Consider the following 12,077-nt stretch of genomic DNA (forward strand, 5'->3'; position numbering starts at 1 on the left):
CACAGAGTGCTGTCTCCACGCAGTGTACATAGTATAGGATGTACTGCATAGTAGATACTTATCCGTACCGGCCTCTATCTCCGTCTGCTGCCCGTTCGCCCCGTCATAATCTCGGGTCCCGCAACTGACACTGCTCAGGTGCCTTGTTGATGAAGCGAAAGCTGGGAGTTGCCTTGTCCGCAACGAGATAGAGTCATCTTGGGAATGGGGCAATGAGGTAACTCCAGTGTTCACGCCGAGGCTCGCAGTCGATAGGTGGATACTGGGCAGTTTTCCGTGCTGCGGTACCCGCTTCGGCGGTTTGCGACCGCGCTCCTGCTTCCACGTTACTCATCCTCGTCGTCCCCGGCGCGAGTCGGGTGAGGTGAGTGAGTCGTGGCAGTCCGGTGCCTCTGGTTGAATTGCCCGAATTGATTGATCAGTCGGCACGGATTACGGACGGAATGAGCGAGCACGACATCCCTCAATGGATCCATCACCCGCCCATAGCCCTTATTCCATCAGCTTCCACGACATGCCATCAGTTTCCATGGCAGACGCAATCAATGGCTCAGCCCAAGATACCAGCCACTGTGCCATCTGCCAACTGTGTCATGGGCTGGTCGCCCCTGCGTAGTTGTCGTGTAGATTCATGTCAACAGAGCCAACATATCAACATCAACAATACGGATACAGCACCTGCTGCAACAACAACAATAACAACAGTCCAAGAACGCAGCGGGCGGAGAGGGGGTGCAGTCAACTCAATCAACCAGGAGCCAATAACCAACGCGCGAGCATGGTGGGCTATGACGAATGCAGATATCGAGATACGCGGCGCGACCAGCGCGTCCGAGCGGGACTTGGGGTATCTCGCAAACCACATGGAAAAGACCGAGGAGACAGTGCGACAGGGCTTAGAAACAGGACATTCGCAACATAGTTCAGTGTTTGGGAGCACCCTGCGAGCTGCATGAATGAGCGAATGGCTGGCAGGCTTCTCGACTGGGGGCTACGTTGATGCGGGGTGAGGGAGCTACGAAGCAGTTCGGCCTTCGCTGACTGGCTGCAAGGGACCGTCTGGGGTTAAACACCTTTGCATCTCGCTGCCTCTATGTCTTTCACTGTATTCGTACGGATACCGTGGGTATCTATCTTATCTATCACAGGCAAAGCAGTGGCGAAAGTTCAAGCACGTACCGGTAGATGACATACAACTCGGAAGCCCGTTACATACCTAAGCATCTTATCAGGTATCGTACCTCGTACATGAACACCCACTGTCCCGTTGAAAGGGCCACGTTCCGTTAACGGTGCCCAGGTACTTGTCGGCCCCCTGGGAATACCTTAGTTGCGCAGCTCTAATAATGCTAAATTGCCAAAAACATATCACACTGTTTACAATAGGTGCCTTAACGGAAAGTGGCCGCCGTGGCTGGTTGGCGCAGCTGTCCGACCGGCTGCACAGCCGGCCACCAACCGCCGTGGAAAGAAGCGAGTACCTTAGGTAAGGTGCCTTGGGTGCCTACCACAGTACCTTACACTGCCGTGCACTACTTAGTACACCTTCGTCCCTGACAGCCATTTGGATGGCCCAGCCCTTTGAAGACCCCGCTTTGCTGCGTTGCTAGTCGCCACACCGCCAGGTACGCGGCCAGCAAGTATATGGCAACGGCAAGTAAGCTGCAACGTCGACATGGCGGCCGCGTATCCAGCTGCTCCTCCTGCTGCCATCCAACAGTTCTCCGTCGCGTGCCGCACTGCCTGATGCTCGTGCGCGCTCGATTCGAGTCGCTTGCTGCGGCGGGAAGCGCGCAACCAAACGACACTCCAAGGATCCCACTACCAAGAAACCTATCGGCCGGCCGAGCCAGCCATCGACCTAACGCCCAGCGCCATTTCTTCGCAATCTTGAGAAGCAATTCGTTCACGGACACGAGCGGGGAGCGCGTCACGTACTAGGCACGGGTGCTACCTTACTGTGCTTGTCTTGGTATGGAACGGCATCAGCACTGTATTCCCTTCTGTCCTACGTTTTTGATTGTTATGGAGACGCCGAAACTTGGGGAAAGGGGTCCTTCTCGATTTGTTCAGTCCTCTGACTCTTTTTGGTCCTCCATCAAGATGAACTGGCCAGAGGACCCTCTGCAGGTCAAGCTATCGGATCTCGGATACCACCTCGCCTTACATAACCCGGTCTGTTTACCTACGTTGGGTAATAAGGAACCAATAACCCGTCTTCTAAAGATGCCTAGGTAGGGGGGGATCAGACGGGATTGCAGGTATGGACCCCATTACGGCTTAGCTACCAAAGATAGAGTGGCAACGGCCCCTCCCTCGGGTCCCAGAATTCGTGAAGCAACTCCTGGATCATGGCTGAAGAACATCGTCATTCGTGCCATGTGTCCTCGACTGTCCTCCTCGGCGAGCTGCACTGCTTGAACTACGTGTCGGGACGTTCCCAGGAAGCATTTCACTAAAATAGCGTTCAATTATGTCAAGTTTTATCGCTGATCCGTCATTCGGTCATGCCTTCGACGGGGAGCAGAGGACGTGACTAAACTCAGCCGGGGAGGTGGATTGGGCCCCGATAAGGGAGAGAGTTGGATTTAATTGAAGCTGGTTGCCGTTTTCCTTCCCACATTGCGATCCGACTTCGTGGACCGTTCGAGACTCCGGCCGTGGGGTAGCAAGGGGTTAGGTCCGTCATCACTCGTCAGTTGTGTACCGTTAGCATTCCCGTTTCTCGACGTCTCCCGCTTCGCTTTGAGACGGTCGACCCCGGCACAGTTCCGTCACAGGAGATTGCACGGAGAAGCTACCCAGGCTCCTGCCTCTCTTTCTCTCTCTCCGTGAGGAACGCTAGAGCTATGGTTGCTGGCACTGGCACTGGCACTGGCACTGGCACTGGCACTGGCAGACCTGCAGCTGAGTGTCTGGTTTGCTGTTTATCTCACACAATGCCTCGACTGGATTCCTTGGGTTTCTGTTTCACTTGCTCACCGGGCGTTTGTCTCATTGGCTAGCCCTTTCTGCACTCCTTTCTACCTGCAGATGGGCAGAAGTGTAATTCCCTTGTCTCCCCGAAATCGACATCGCGACGCTGTCCCTATCGTGGCAGTACGCAGTAGGTACAGAACAATAACAGTGCATCCCTGGGCCTTGGTCTGAGGGAGCAGATCAGCATCCACGAATCCCCCGGATTCCTGGTGATGTCGACCCAAGGGCCAACGCATCCAAGCGCACTCCGTCCGTGATCCTTCTCCATGGATGTTCCAGCATCAGACGAAAGCTGGCGTAAGACCCGCCTTTCACCCGGGTCTGACGCTGGAATTGCGTGCCTCTCTCCCTCACCACGGACGGTGATAAGATACCGCTACTTGCACAGATACTATTATGTGTAGAAGCACGGGATTACGTATCGTCTCGTCGCTGTTCAATTGAAGCCTGATAAGCTGAAGCTCAATGTTTGTGAAGTCGTATACTTCACATGCCTCATCTTATCTTCGCACGCATTCTCTATCTAAGATGACGCGAAGCAACTTTGCCGTGGCATGGCTTCGTGATCTTCACTGTGTGTGTGCAGTGCGTTAATTAGTATAGAATGACAGAACACCGTGTCTGTACGATACCAGCGCTTATCCCACCCAGGCGTCTACATTTGTGCCAAGGCAACGTCGTAGTGTTGTTGTCTCTTCCTCCGACCCCGAGACTTCAACGTCAAACCTTCGTCCGGTGATTGAACGCTGATCTGACCCCTCCATAGTCCCTCCAAACGAGCTGCTTTGGTCCGACAGCTGCTGACTAGCGCCCGTAACGTTGGCTTGGCTGCCCATGGCCGTAATCGAGGGTGTTTCAGAAATTGCGCTCTTCGTCATCCCCATGAACCCAAATTGGCTCACAAATTGTAGACAACGCGAAACCTCGCAGCCGTACGCAGAAGTTCACAACGTTCTATCTAGCCGATTAATACAAGGCGAAGACTGGCACATGCCGTCAGCTCATCCTCTCGAAGTCGTCTGCTTCCGTGTCGCCAACATCAGCTACACGCCGGACAAGGGGAAGCTCCGAAGGCGGGGAAATAAGATGAGCAAAGGCGTCATTCGGTGCGTTCGATACTGGCTTGTCTGCATCAGACGTCGCCGTTCCTGTCCACCCTTTCCTCATAGCCCCGGTACGGCCAGTCCCCCCGTCGGATTCTAGTCGTGTGACCGGCTGGCGGGGAGGAAGTAAATTTCGGGCGGAGTGGCGACTCGGCCGCCGGGAGACGGTCCCGTCAACAACGTGCTGTGTACTTATCCGTAGTATGTACGCAGACAACTGGTTCTGTCTTGTCTTGACTTGACCAAGAGGCAAGCACGCAAATAGAGCAACAGCTGATGCTGCTCCGATGTTCAAGTTCCCTCATGTCTTATCTTGCAACGATGCACCTGAACTGGGCTCAATTAGCGCTAAGCTGTTATGGGTCGCCGGCTAAATGCTGGCGTTTTGCTGGCGTTTTGCTTTTTGTAGATTGGGTGTGGTATGTATGGCAATTCGTCCCTCGCGTCGAGCTTCCCGTTGTTCCTCAGATACCTAGGTAGTGAACAAACATCGGCGCATGTTGTGCTGCAGTCGGGTACCGCTGATCACGGCAAGTTTAGCGGCAATAGCGTCGCGCGTGAAGCAGGATCTGTGGAGGAGCGGGTTGTGCGGATTCCCGCCGCAAGCTTCTACAGTCCAGTACGGGCCAGATTAGAGCTTCAGGTCTCCAGTCTCTGCCACGAGAATGCTGCAAGAGCTGCTGCAAAGTTACCCACTCTATGTCCCGACCAGGCATTTCTGCAGCACCTTGCAGCTTCCCCTACCCTGGGCTCCCTTCGTTCCGCAGCGTTATCGGGGTGGCGGCAGCGGCGACGGCGACGATAAGAGACCATGTGGACAGCCGGGTCCGCAATGCTGCCTGCCGGGCACATTCCAACGTGTCGCCTCCATGTCCGACACCTCACCTATATGAGTGACTCAGTGGGTGAGTGAGTGATAGCTGAGCTCGTCAGGCACCACGATGGCGGAACTGCCAGGCGTCCTCCGTCGTGTTGTGGCCGTTCGCCCAACGCCTCTCGGCGAGACACGTCGACGTTATTGGTCAAGTGGATCTATCTCTGTTGATCGAGACAAGATTGGAGGCGAGAAACAAAGGGGTTCAACAGCTCGTGGCTACGAGTATCTGGCCCATACCAAGTGCATACAAGTGGTTGGCAAGTGCACGAAAACACGCAAAATTGCTACCGTCAATTGGCTTACAACAACTGCCTTGGACCTGCGACCGGGACTAGGCACGGCGGACTATCGGCGGTGGACGACCATGGTGTGGCTTTTTTTTCTTCGCTGGCTTATGGCGCCTTGCTGCGCATCGAAATTGGTCCCAGGTTGCCAGGTACTGACAACACCTGAGTGGCTGACGGATGCGTCCTCACCCCCAACCGCCTCTTCTCTTACCTACCTTAAGGTAAGGTAAGGTATCTCTCCTTTGGGAACCTACCTACCTTAGGTACCCGTGCGCACCGCCTAACTATGGTCCGTTGGTGGCCAGTTGTTGGCGTTTTCTTCTTCTTCTTCTTCTTCTTTCGCTTCTGGCGCTTCCTTTGAGTCACCGCCGTCGTTCTCTGCCCTTCCATGGGGCCTGACCGCCGACGGACTCGTGACAGCTCCCGCCGCCGGTTCCCTTTCCGGCTCCCGTGCCGAATCCGTCCGGCGCTTTCAAGGGCCCAGCTCGTCCAACACTCGGCCCTCCCGCAACGTGTTTTCAATGCGATCGTGGTGTTGTCGTTGTCGTTGTCGTTGTTATTGTTGCTGTCGCCAACAGACGGGCTCACCGCTGATTCATCTAGCCTTAAGGTGTCTTGACATGCTGCTGCTATTGGGCCTACCGGAGAAGGTTTGTGTAACTCTTTGGCGCCTCATTCGTCGACCCCACCCCCACCTTCGTACAGCTCCGTCGCAGTCGCACACGCACACACACCTACGACAGCTGCAACCCAACCTACCTACGACGCTGCATCCTTTTCCCCTTCCGGGCCTTCTTGAATTCCGGTTTGGCTTGACCGCCTTCTTCGCAATTTCCCGCCGTCCAACCTCATGCATGAACCAGTGTCAGCTTGGTCAAGTCCGCTGCAGGACATACCAACTCACAACAAGCGAAACCTCACTGAAGGATTTTCCTTCACCCTTCTCGCGTTCCTCTGACATTTCGCGCGTCGCGTCCCGGTCCTCACCGTCTCACCTCTATTCGTATTTCTTCTCACCTGGTCACCGCCACTACCGACGCAAAAACACCCGACGCATATCGTGCCTGAACAGCCCACCATGGCACCGAAACTCGGCAGTGTCAAGGTCGTGTTGCTTGACATCGGTGAGCCTTCATCTCCCCGCATCCACACATTTTCGGACCTGGATGGATTTGTTTTGTAGTTGATAAGAGAACTCACGCTGATTTGAACCACTCGCCCGCATTGCAGAAGGGACCGTGTGCCCCATTTCTTTTGTCAAAGATGTCTTGGTATGATTGTCTTGCCCGCAGCCACTTCCACCTCCCAACCCCGGTTCTGTCGGGTCCCGGGTGACACCCCGATTATGCTCTCCGCCGCTTGCCTTCTCCCACCACGGAGGTCGCTTGTCCATTCCTGCCGGATCACCGTGCGCATAGACCCGTGGCGGCACAATCCCTGCGTCCCGTACTGACACTTCATCCTCCCCATAGTTCCCCTATGCTGTCAACGTTCTGCCGGCCACCTTAGACAAGCAGTGGGACAGCCCTGACTTTTCTCACTACCGGAACACTTTCCCTGATGATTGCGTGTCTGACCGTTCCGCTTTCGAGGCTCACTTCCGGGACCTCGTCAGCCGCGATGTCAAGATTTCTTACCTCAAGGCTCTCCAAGGCTATCTCTGGAAGGAGGGCTACAAATCTGGCGAGATCAAGGCACCCCTCTTCAAAGATGTCCCTGGGCGTCTTCTATCGTGGAAAAACGCCGGTTTGCGCCTGGTTATCTACTCATCCGGCTCTGTTCCCGCGCAGAAACTCTTCTTTGCTCACACAGATGCTCAGCCGTCGGACTTGACACCCCTCATCTCTGGCTGGTTCGACACTGTTAACGCCGGCCTCAAAACCGAGTCTAGCAGCTACACCAATATCTTATCCAACTTTCAAGATACCAAGGCTGATGAGTGGCTCTTCCTCAGCGACAATCCACTTGAAGTCTCAGCCGCCATTGCGGCAGGAATGCGAAGCATACCCGTCGTTCGCCCGGGCAACGCACCTTTGCCGGCTGATATGAACCCTCAGCCTATCAGGGACTTCAATGAGTTGGAGGATCATGGATCAACACAATGACAATCGCCGAATGATTGCAGGTTTGCCGGCAAATGCTCCTGCTAAACGCTGTAGCTCGATGAGGAGGGTTCGTTTGGGGTGCCTCGAATACAGTCTGCATCCGGCGAACATCAACTTCAGCTTTTCCGTCTCCGTCCTTCCCGCGAATCCACAAATCTTGTTCCTGCTCCCCTTTCTTCCAATCCACACGAAGACCGTTCCAGGTGACCCCCTCCAACTCTTCACAGCGCCGTACCACAACTTTGTGTGTAGCCACAACGACACCAGTCGGAGCTCAGCCTAGACAATTGGTTTAGTGCTGAACTCTGGGCCAAGCTAGCAAGGACACAACGAATCCAACATAAGAATCCGGGTGTTAAATGCCTAAATACTTGTTACACACCCAGCTTCATCTCTCACAGTAACGAATTGAACGGTACAGCCACATTCAATTGGAGCTCGCAAGCAACACTCGAGCCATCTCTTGATAACTAGCGGCCAGGTACTCTACCGACCCCGAGCCATCCGCCATCTTTTCACGGTACATTGTTGCTGCCGGTGACAAGAGCGTAGAGCGGCGGATGGGGGCGTTTGAGCGGGGTTCTTGAAGTCTGGAGAGACGGTACCTGGGTATATCACCAGGGCTAGCCGGTGCTGACCCTCAGGGCAACGTGACACTTTCTAGTGCGCATTTTCATGGTGATAACGCAAGTGATCGTCCGTCGATCTATGCAAGGCCTCCTGCTGAGGATTCCCACTGTGTCGTCGAGTTCTCCCTTTTGATCGCCCATTGCCGTCCTGAAAAAGGAAGCCGCATCCAGGGATAAAGCTCCGTATCTGCTTCGAACAGGAGTAAGGTTTCTCCACCCGACTTCGGAGGCCGTAGTGTTGGATCGCGCGTTGGTTAACCGGATGTCCTCATCAGTCATCATACTCGTCTGTTCCACAGCGGTACTGAAATGACAACTTCAGGGCCACTGGTGTCACGAAGCTTTCAGAGTGATGGCAAAGTTATTCCGAGTCACTCCTGGGTTGACCTCAGTCTTGGTAAACGGGGTCATGGGCTGTTGAGCAGGGCCCTGTCTCTTCCAGAAGGAGTAGGCCAATTTGTTCGTGAGCTTGACTCCGACCTGGGCGTATCCCAAGAGAGTCATCAGCTCAACAAGTCGACCCTGAGATAAGTAGCGTGAATTGGAGATGCAGCTTTTGGGTAGAACGACGAACAATGAGGGGAAAACGTTGCGGGCGCTCTCTGGAAGATCGTCGTTGGGCTGACGGAGAAATGACAGCGTACGGAGAAGCATCTCTCCACGTAGCGAGTGGTCAGGGACGTAGTTCAGAACCAGACTGAGTGAGATGATATCAAACCGCTCTGTATTGTCCTTGGGAAGAGGTCTCTCCATGAAGTCCTGTTGGAGGATTCCCGGCTGTTGACTGTTAAGGTCGATGAGCTCCATCTCGAAAAGCCCACTCTTGGAGCAAGCATTACCGACACTGAGTGCGCCCACCTCAAGCATGCGCAAGCGGCGGCGTTCACTGCCGTGGTTGTCGCTCGTCGCCGCCGCCATGGTCTTTGTTGATTGGAGATTCGCCGATCGCAGCCAGTCCAGAAGAACTCTTGAGCTGTCTCCGCCACGATCTGTCCTTTGGCCCTGGAGACTGGCCTGTTGATACTCCTTGAGTCCGCCGAGCGCAGAGATTTCCGCCGCCAAAGCTGCAGCTTCTTTCTCGTCGTTTCTGGCCAAGGCCTGCTGTCGCTTCTTCTGTAGTGTGTGATGAGTGTTGATGAGAGTTCTGGTTTCTTTCCGACTAATCGACTTCGCCTTCTTCAGAGTTGGAGGTCTACCACTTGACAGAAGCTTCGGGGTTGGTTTTTGTCGAGCCATAGCTGATGAGCCCGTCACTTCTCAAAAGAACAGGTGTGACCGCACAAGGCTTTTAATACCGGTGGTAAGAAATATTGAAGAAACTTAATTTGTGCAGGGTATTTGACGGGTCGGGATGCGATCACGACAAACCAGATCTAGATCAGAGAATCTCAAAGCTTGAGAGATATTGCGCAGGCATAGAGTATCATCCATTGGTTCTCCCGACCCGACCACGAACTGATCTTAAGCTGCCCTAGGTACGTTACTGCATAGTAGGTGAGCTCCACTGTCGGCGACCGGCGAATAGATATTGCGTTTCTCACATAAGTCCCGTCCCCGGGCTCCCCGCCGTCCCAGTCGTTGAGCAGCCCAGCCTCGAGGGTGCACAGACCATGTAAGCGAGGGAAAAAAAAAACAAAAAAAAAACCAGTGCCCTAACACAAACCACAGAATCTGGGGGGTGGAAAAAAAGGAAAAGTTCACGAGATCCTTCTTTTCTTGACCTCAACCGCGACTCAGCCAGCTAACCCGACCAGCCAGCCAACGACCCCCAACATTCACAATGGCCCCTAACACCAAGAAAGGTACTTGACAGCAACACCATTCCAAGATGTTTCCAGCTCGATGAATCTTCTGCCCGTCGACGGCAACGGGGCGAACCTCCCGAGCATCATGCTGCAGCAGATTTTGCGAGTTCTTTGATCATAAAGAGCGATTGCTGATGCGACATCTACTACAGGCGGTGCCTCCAAGGCTCCCAAGGGCTCCAAGCAGGCCAATGCTGCTGCCAAGGCTGCCCTGAAGGGTGTAAGTACAACGCAAAACTTGACGAGGCGCTTCCTCGGAAGCAAGCGGGATCGATGAAGGGCGGCGACCTCGACTGCTCGCTCCATGTCTCCCGCCTCCTCCCAGAAAGCACTTTTCAAGAAGGACGACCGAAGCTGACATGCAAACTTCTTAGACCAACTCCCACAAGAAGACCAAGGTCCGCTACACGACCTCCTTCCACCGCCCCAAGACTCTTGTTGTCTCCCGCGCCCCCAAGTACCCCCGCAAGTCGATCCCTCACGAGCCCCGTCTCGACGAGCACAAGATCATCATCCACCCCCTCAACACCGAGAGCGCCATGAAGAAGATTGAGGAGAACAACACCCTCGTCTTCATCGTCGACATCAAGTCCAACAAGGCCCAGATCAAGCAGGCCCTGAAGAAGCTCTACGACATCGACACCGTCAAGATCAACACCCTGATCCGGTAAGAGAAGTTCCCGCTTAGTTGGATGCGACATGCGCGCAACAGACAGACCATCAAATGAACTAACAATGACTGGTGTAGCCCTGACGGCTCCAAGAAGGCCTACGCCCGCCTCACCCCTGACGTCGATGCTCTTGACATCGCCGCCACCAAGCTGGCTCTCGTTTAAACGTTGGAATGACGGGAATGGGTACGGGAACAAAAAGCAATTCGGGTTCATGGACTGCAACGGCATTGGCATTGGCGTCTAAAGGTTGTTGATTAGATCCCCGAGGGTGGTATTCCAGGGGCACAAATCGATTCCCCAGTCCTCGAGCTGGGGTACAATGACCAGGTTGAGTCTCAAAAATTGCATATGAACGCGGAACAACTGCCGCCCCTCGTGACCTTGTCTTTGAACCACAACTGCTCCTTTTTGCTCCCTGTGCTCGCCAATCAATGTAATCACTAGATCTGTATGCACTAAATTGCAGTGGCAGCGTGGGAAGTGTGCTATCCAATCACTTGTAACATGTCGTAGTCCTACAATGCTTATACATGAGATGAGCGCCAGCTGAGGCGTCTTCCATTCCCCTCTCCGTATTCGAGCCCCATCCTCCTCGGCCCATGTGAGCATACAAATCATCTAGCCCGAACGCATGTTGTTCAGGTGCTTCATTGTGAGGAAGTTGACATCAAGGAAGCGGTCCACACAGTTGGCAAGGCACGACTCCTCTCCCCTTTCCAGTTTTGGGCCGCGAATCGAGCCGCTGGCGCACTTTTTCCAGCAAATTTCCGTGAGCGCGTGGGTTTCTGTCGTGATTGCGTGTCAGCTTCCTCGCTTGCCTGAATTGCCTACTGCTGCCTCGCACTGCGCTCTGCAGAATCGGAGGTTGTGCTCACGTGATTGTATCTGCGACCGCTGCTGCTCGTTCGCAAGGAATTGACGGAGCTCGGCCTTGTCCTTGTCATTGAGCTGTTCCAGGTCGGTGTTCTGGAGGGCCTGCTTAGATGACTCCATGGCTTCCGTGTCTGACGCTGCGCTCCGGAGAAGTCGTGTTACAACGCGGTTGCGTGTGATGTAGAAAATTCCAGGTTTCGATCTTCCTTGAAACAACAGTATAGGAGACCTGAGGCGTGCGTCGTTGCGATTGTTCTTCGTGGTGAAGGTTTTGGAACAGCAAAGGTTCAGTTGGCTCACACTTTTTCCCACGTCCCCACTCTGGGTCCCGCTACCTTACACTACCTAAGGTAGTGTCAGTACTACCTAGGTAGGTCCTACCTACCTCACCACATTGGCTCAGAATCCGCTTCGCTTGGACACCGTAGTTTTCTTCTGAGAGACTACCAACTTTTTGACATTACGCATACTTGCAAGGAGCATACCTCGAGAAAAACATGCCCAACTTTACCGTAGAGAATAAACTCACATTGCATGGAGGCTTTTGATTCTTCCCCCCCTTCCCCCCCTGTGTTACACGGTTCAACGGTTATTTGGACACACATCGTCAGCAGATCCGATTGCAATGAGAGAAAGGTGAAATTACTACGTAGTCTAGTCCCAATGCCATCTTTTACTTCTTTATTGCTACCGTCATTTCCTCTGATCACTCAGCCATAGTATCCGCCTAGCACACATGACCGTA

The 12,077-nt window shown here is 54.0% G+C and overlaps 4 protein-coding genes across 4 annotated transcripts; 2 read left to right on the forward strand and 2 right to left on the reverse strand.

Moving 5' to 3' along the window:
- Positions 1–6,324: 6,324 nt before the first annotated feature.
- UTR4 (Enolase-phosphatase E1) lies at positions 6,325–7,351 on the forward strand (the record flags this gene model as incomplete). Its single annotated transcript, XM_036638721.1, has 3 exons — positions 6,325–6,370; positions 6,477–6,517; positions 6,719–7,351. 3 exons carry the CDS (start codon positions 6,325–6,327, stop codon positions 7,349–7,351), a joined length of 720 nt encoding a protein of 239 aa, XP_036496863.1.
- Positions 7,352–8,313: 962 nt separating this feature from the next.
- On the reverse strand, positions 8,314–9,216 carry BMT2 (25S rRNA (adenine(2142)-N(1))-methyltransferase; the record flags this gene model as incomplete). Its single annotated transcript, XM_036638722.1, has 1 exon — positions 8,314–9,216. One exon carries the CDS (start codon positions 9,214–9,216, stop codon positions 8,314–8,316), a length of 903 nt encoding a protein of 300 aa, XP_036496862.1.
- Positions 9,217–9,760: 544 nt separating this feature from the next.
- RL25 (60S ribosomal protein L25) lies at positions 9,761–10,621 on the forward strand (the record flags this gene model as incomplete). The annotated part of the gene is made up of 4 exons (XM_036638723.1): positions 9,761–9,782; positions 9,938–10,005; positions 10,160–10,452; positions 10,534–10,621. 4 exons carry the CDS (start codon positions 9,761–9,763, stop codon positions 10,619–10,621), a joined length of 471 nt encoding a protein of 156 aa, XP_036496184.1.
- Positions 10,622–11,077: 456 nt separating this feature from the next.
- Positions 11,078–11,452, reverse strand: TIM8 (Mitochondrial import inner membrane translocase subunit TIM8; the record flags this gene model as incomplete). Its single annotated transcript, XM_036638724.1, has 2 exons — positions 11,078–11,244; positions 11,335–11,452. 2 exons carry the CDS (start codon positions 11,450–11,452, stop codon positions 11,078–11,080), a joined length of 285 nt encoding a protein of 94 aa, XP_036496864.1.
- Positions 11,453–12,077: the final 625 nt, after the last annotated feature.

Source organism: Colletotrichum siamense, assembly GCF_013390195.1.
Source record: "Colletotrichum siamense strain Cg363 chromosome Unknown KSG_Cg363_contig04, whole genome shotgun sequence".
NCBI lineage: Eukaryota > Fungi > Ascomycota > Sordariomycetes > Glomerellales > Glomerellaceae > Colletotrichum > Colletotrichum siamense.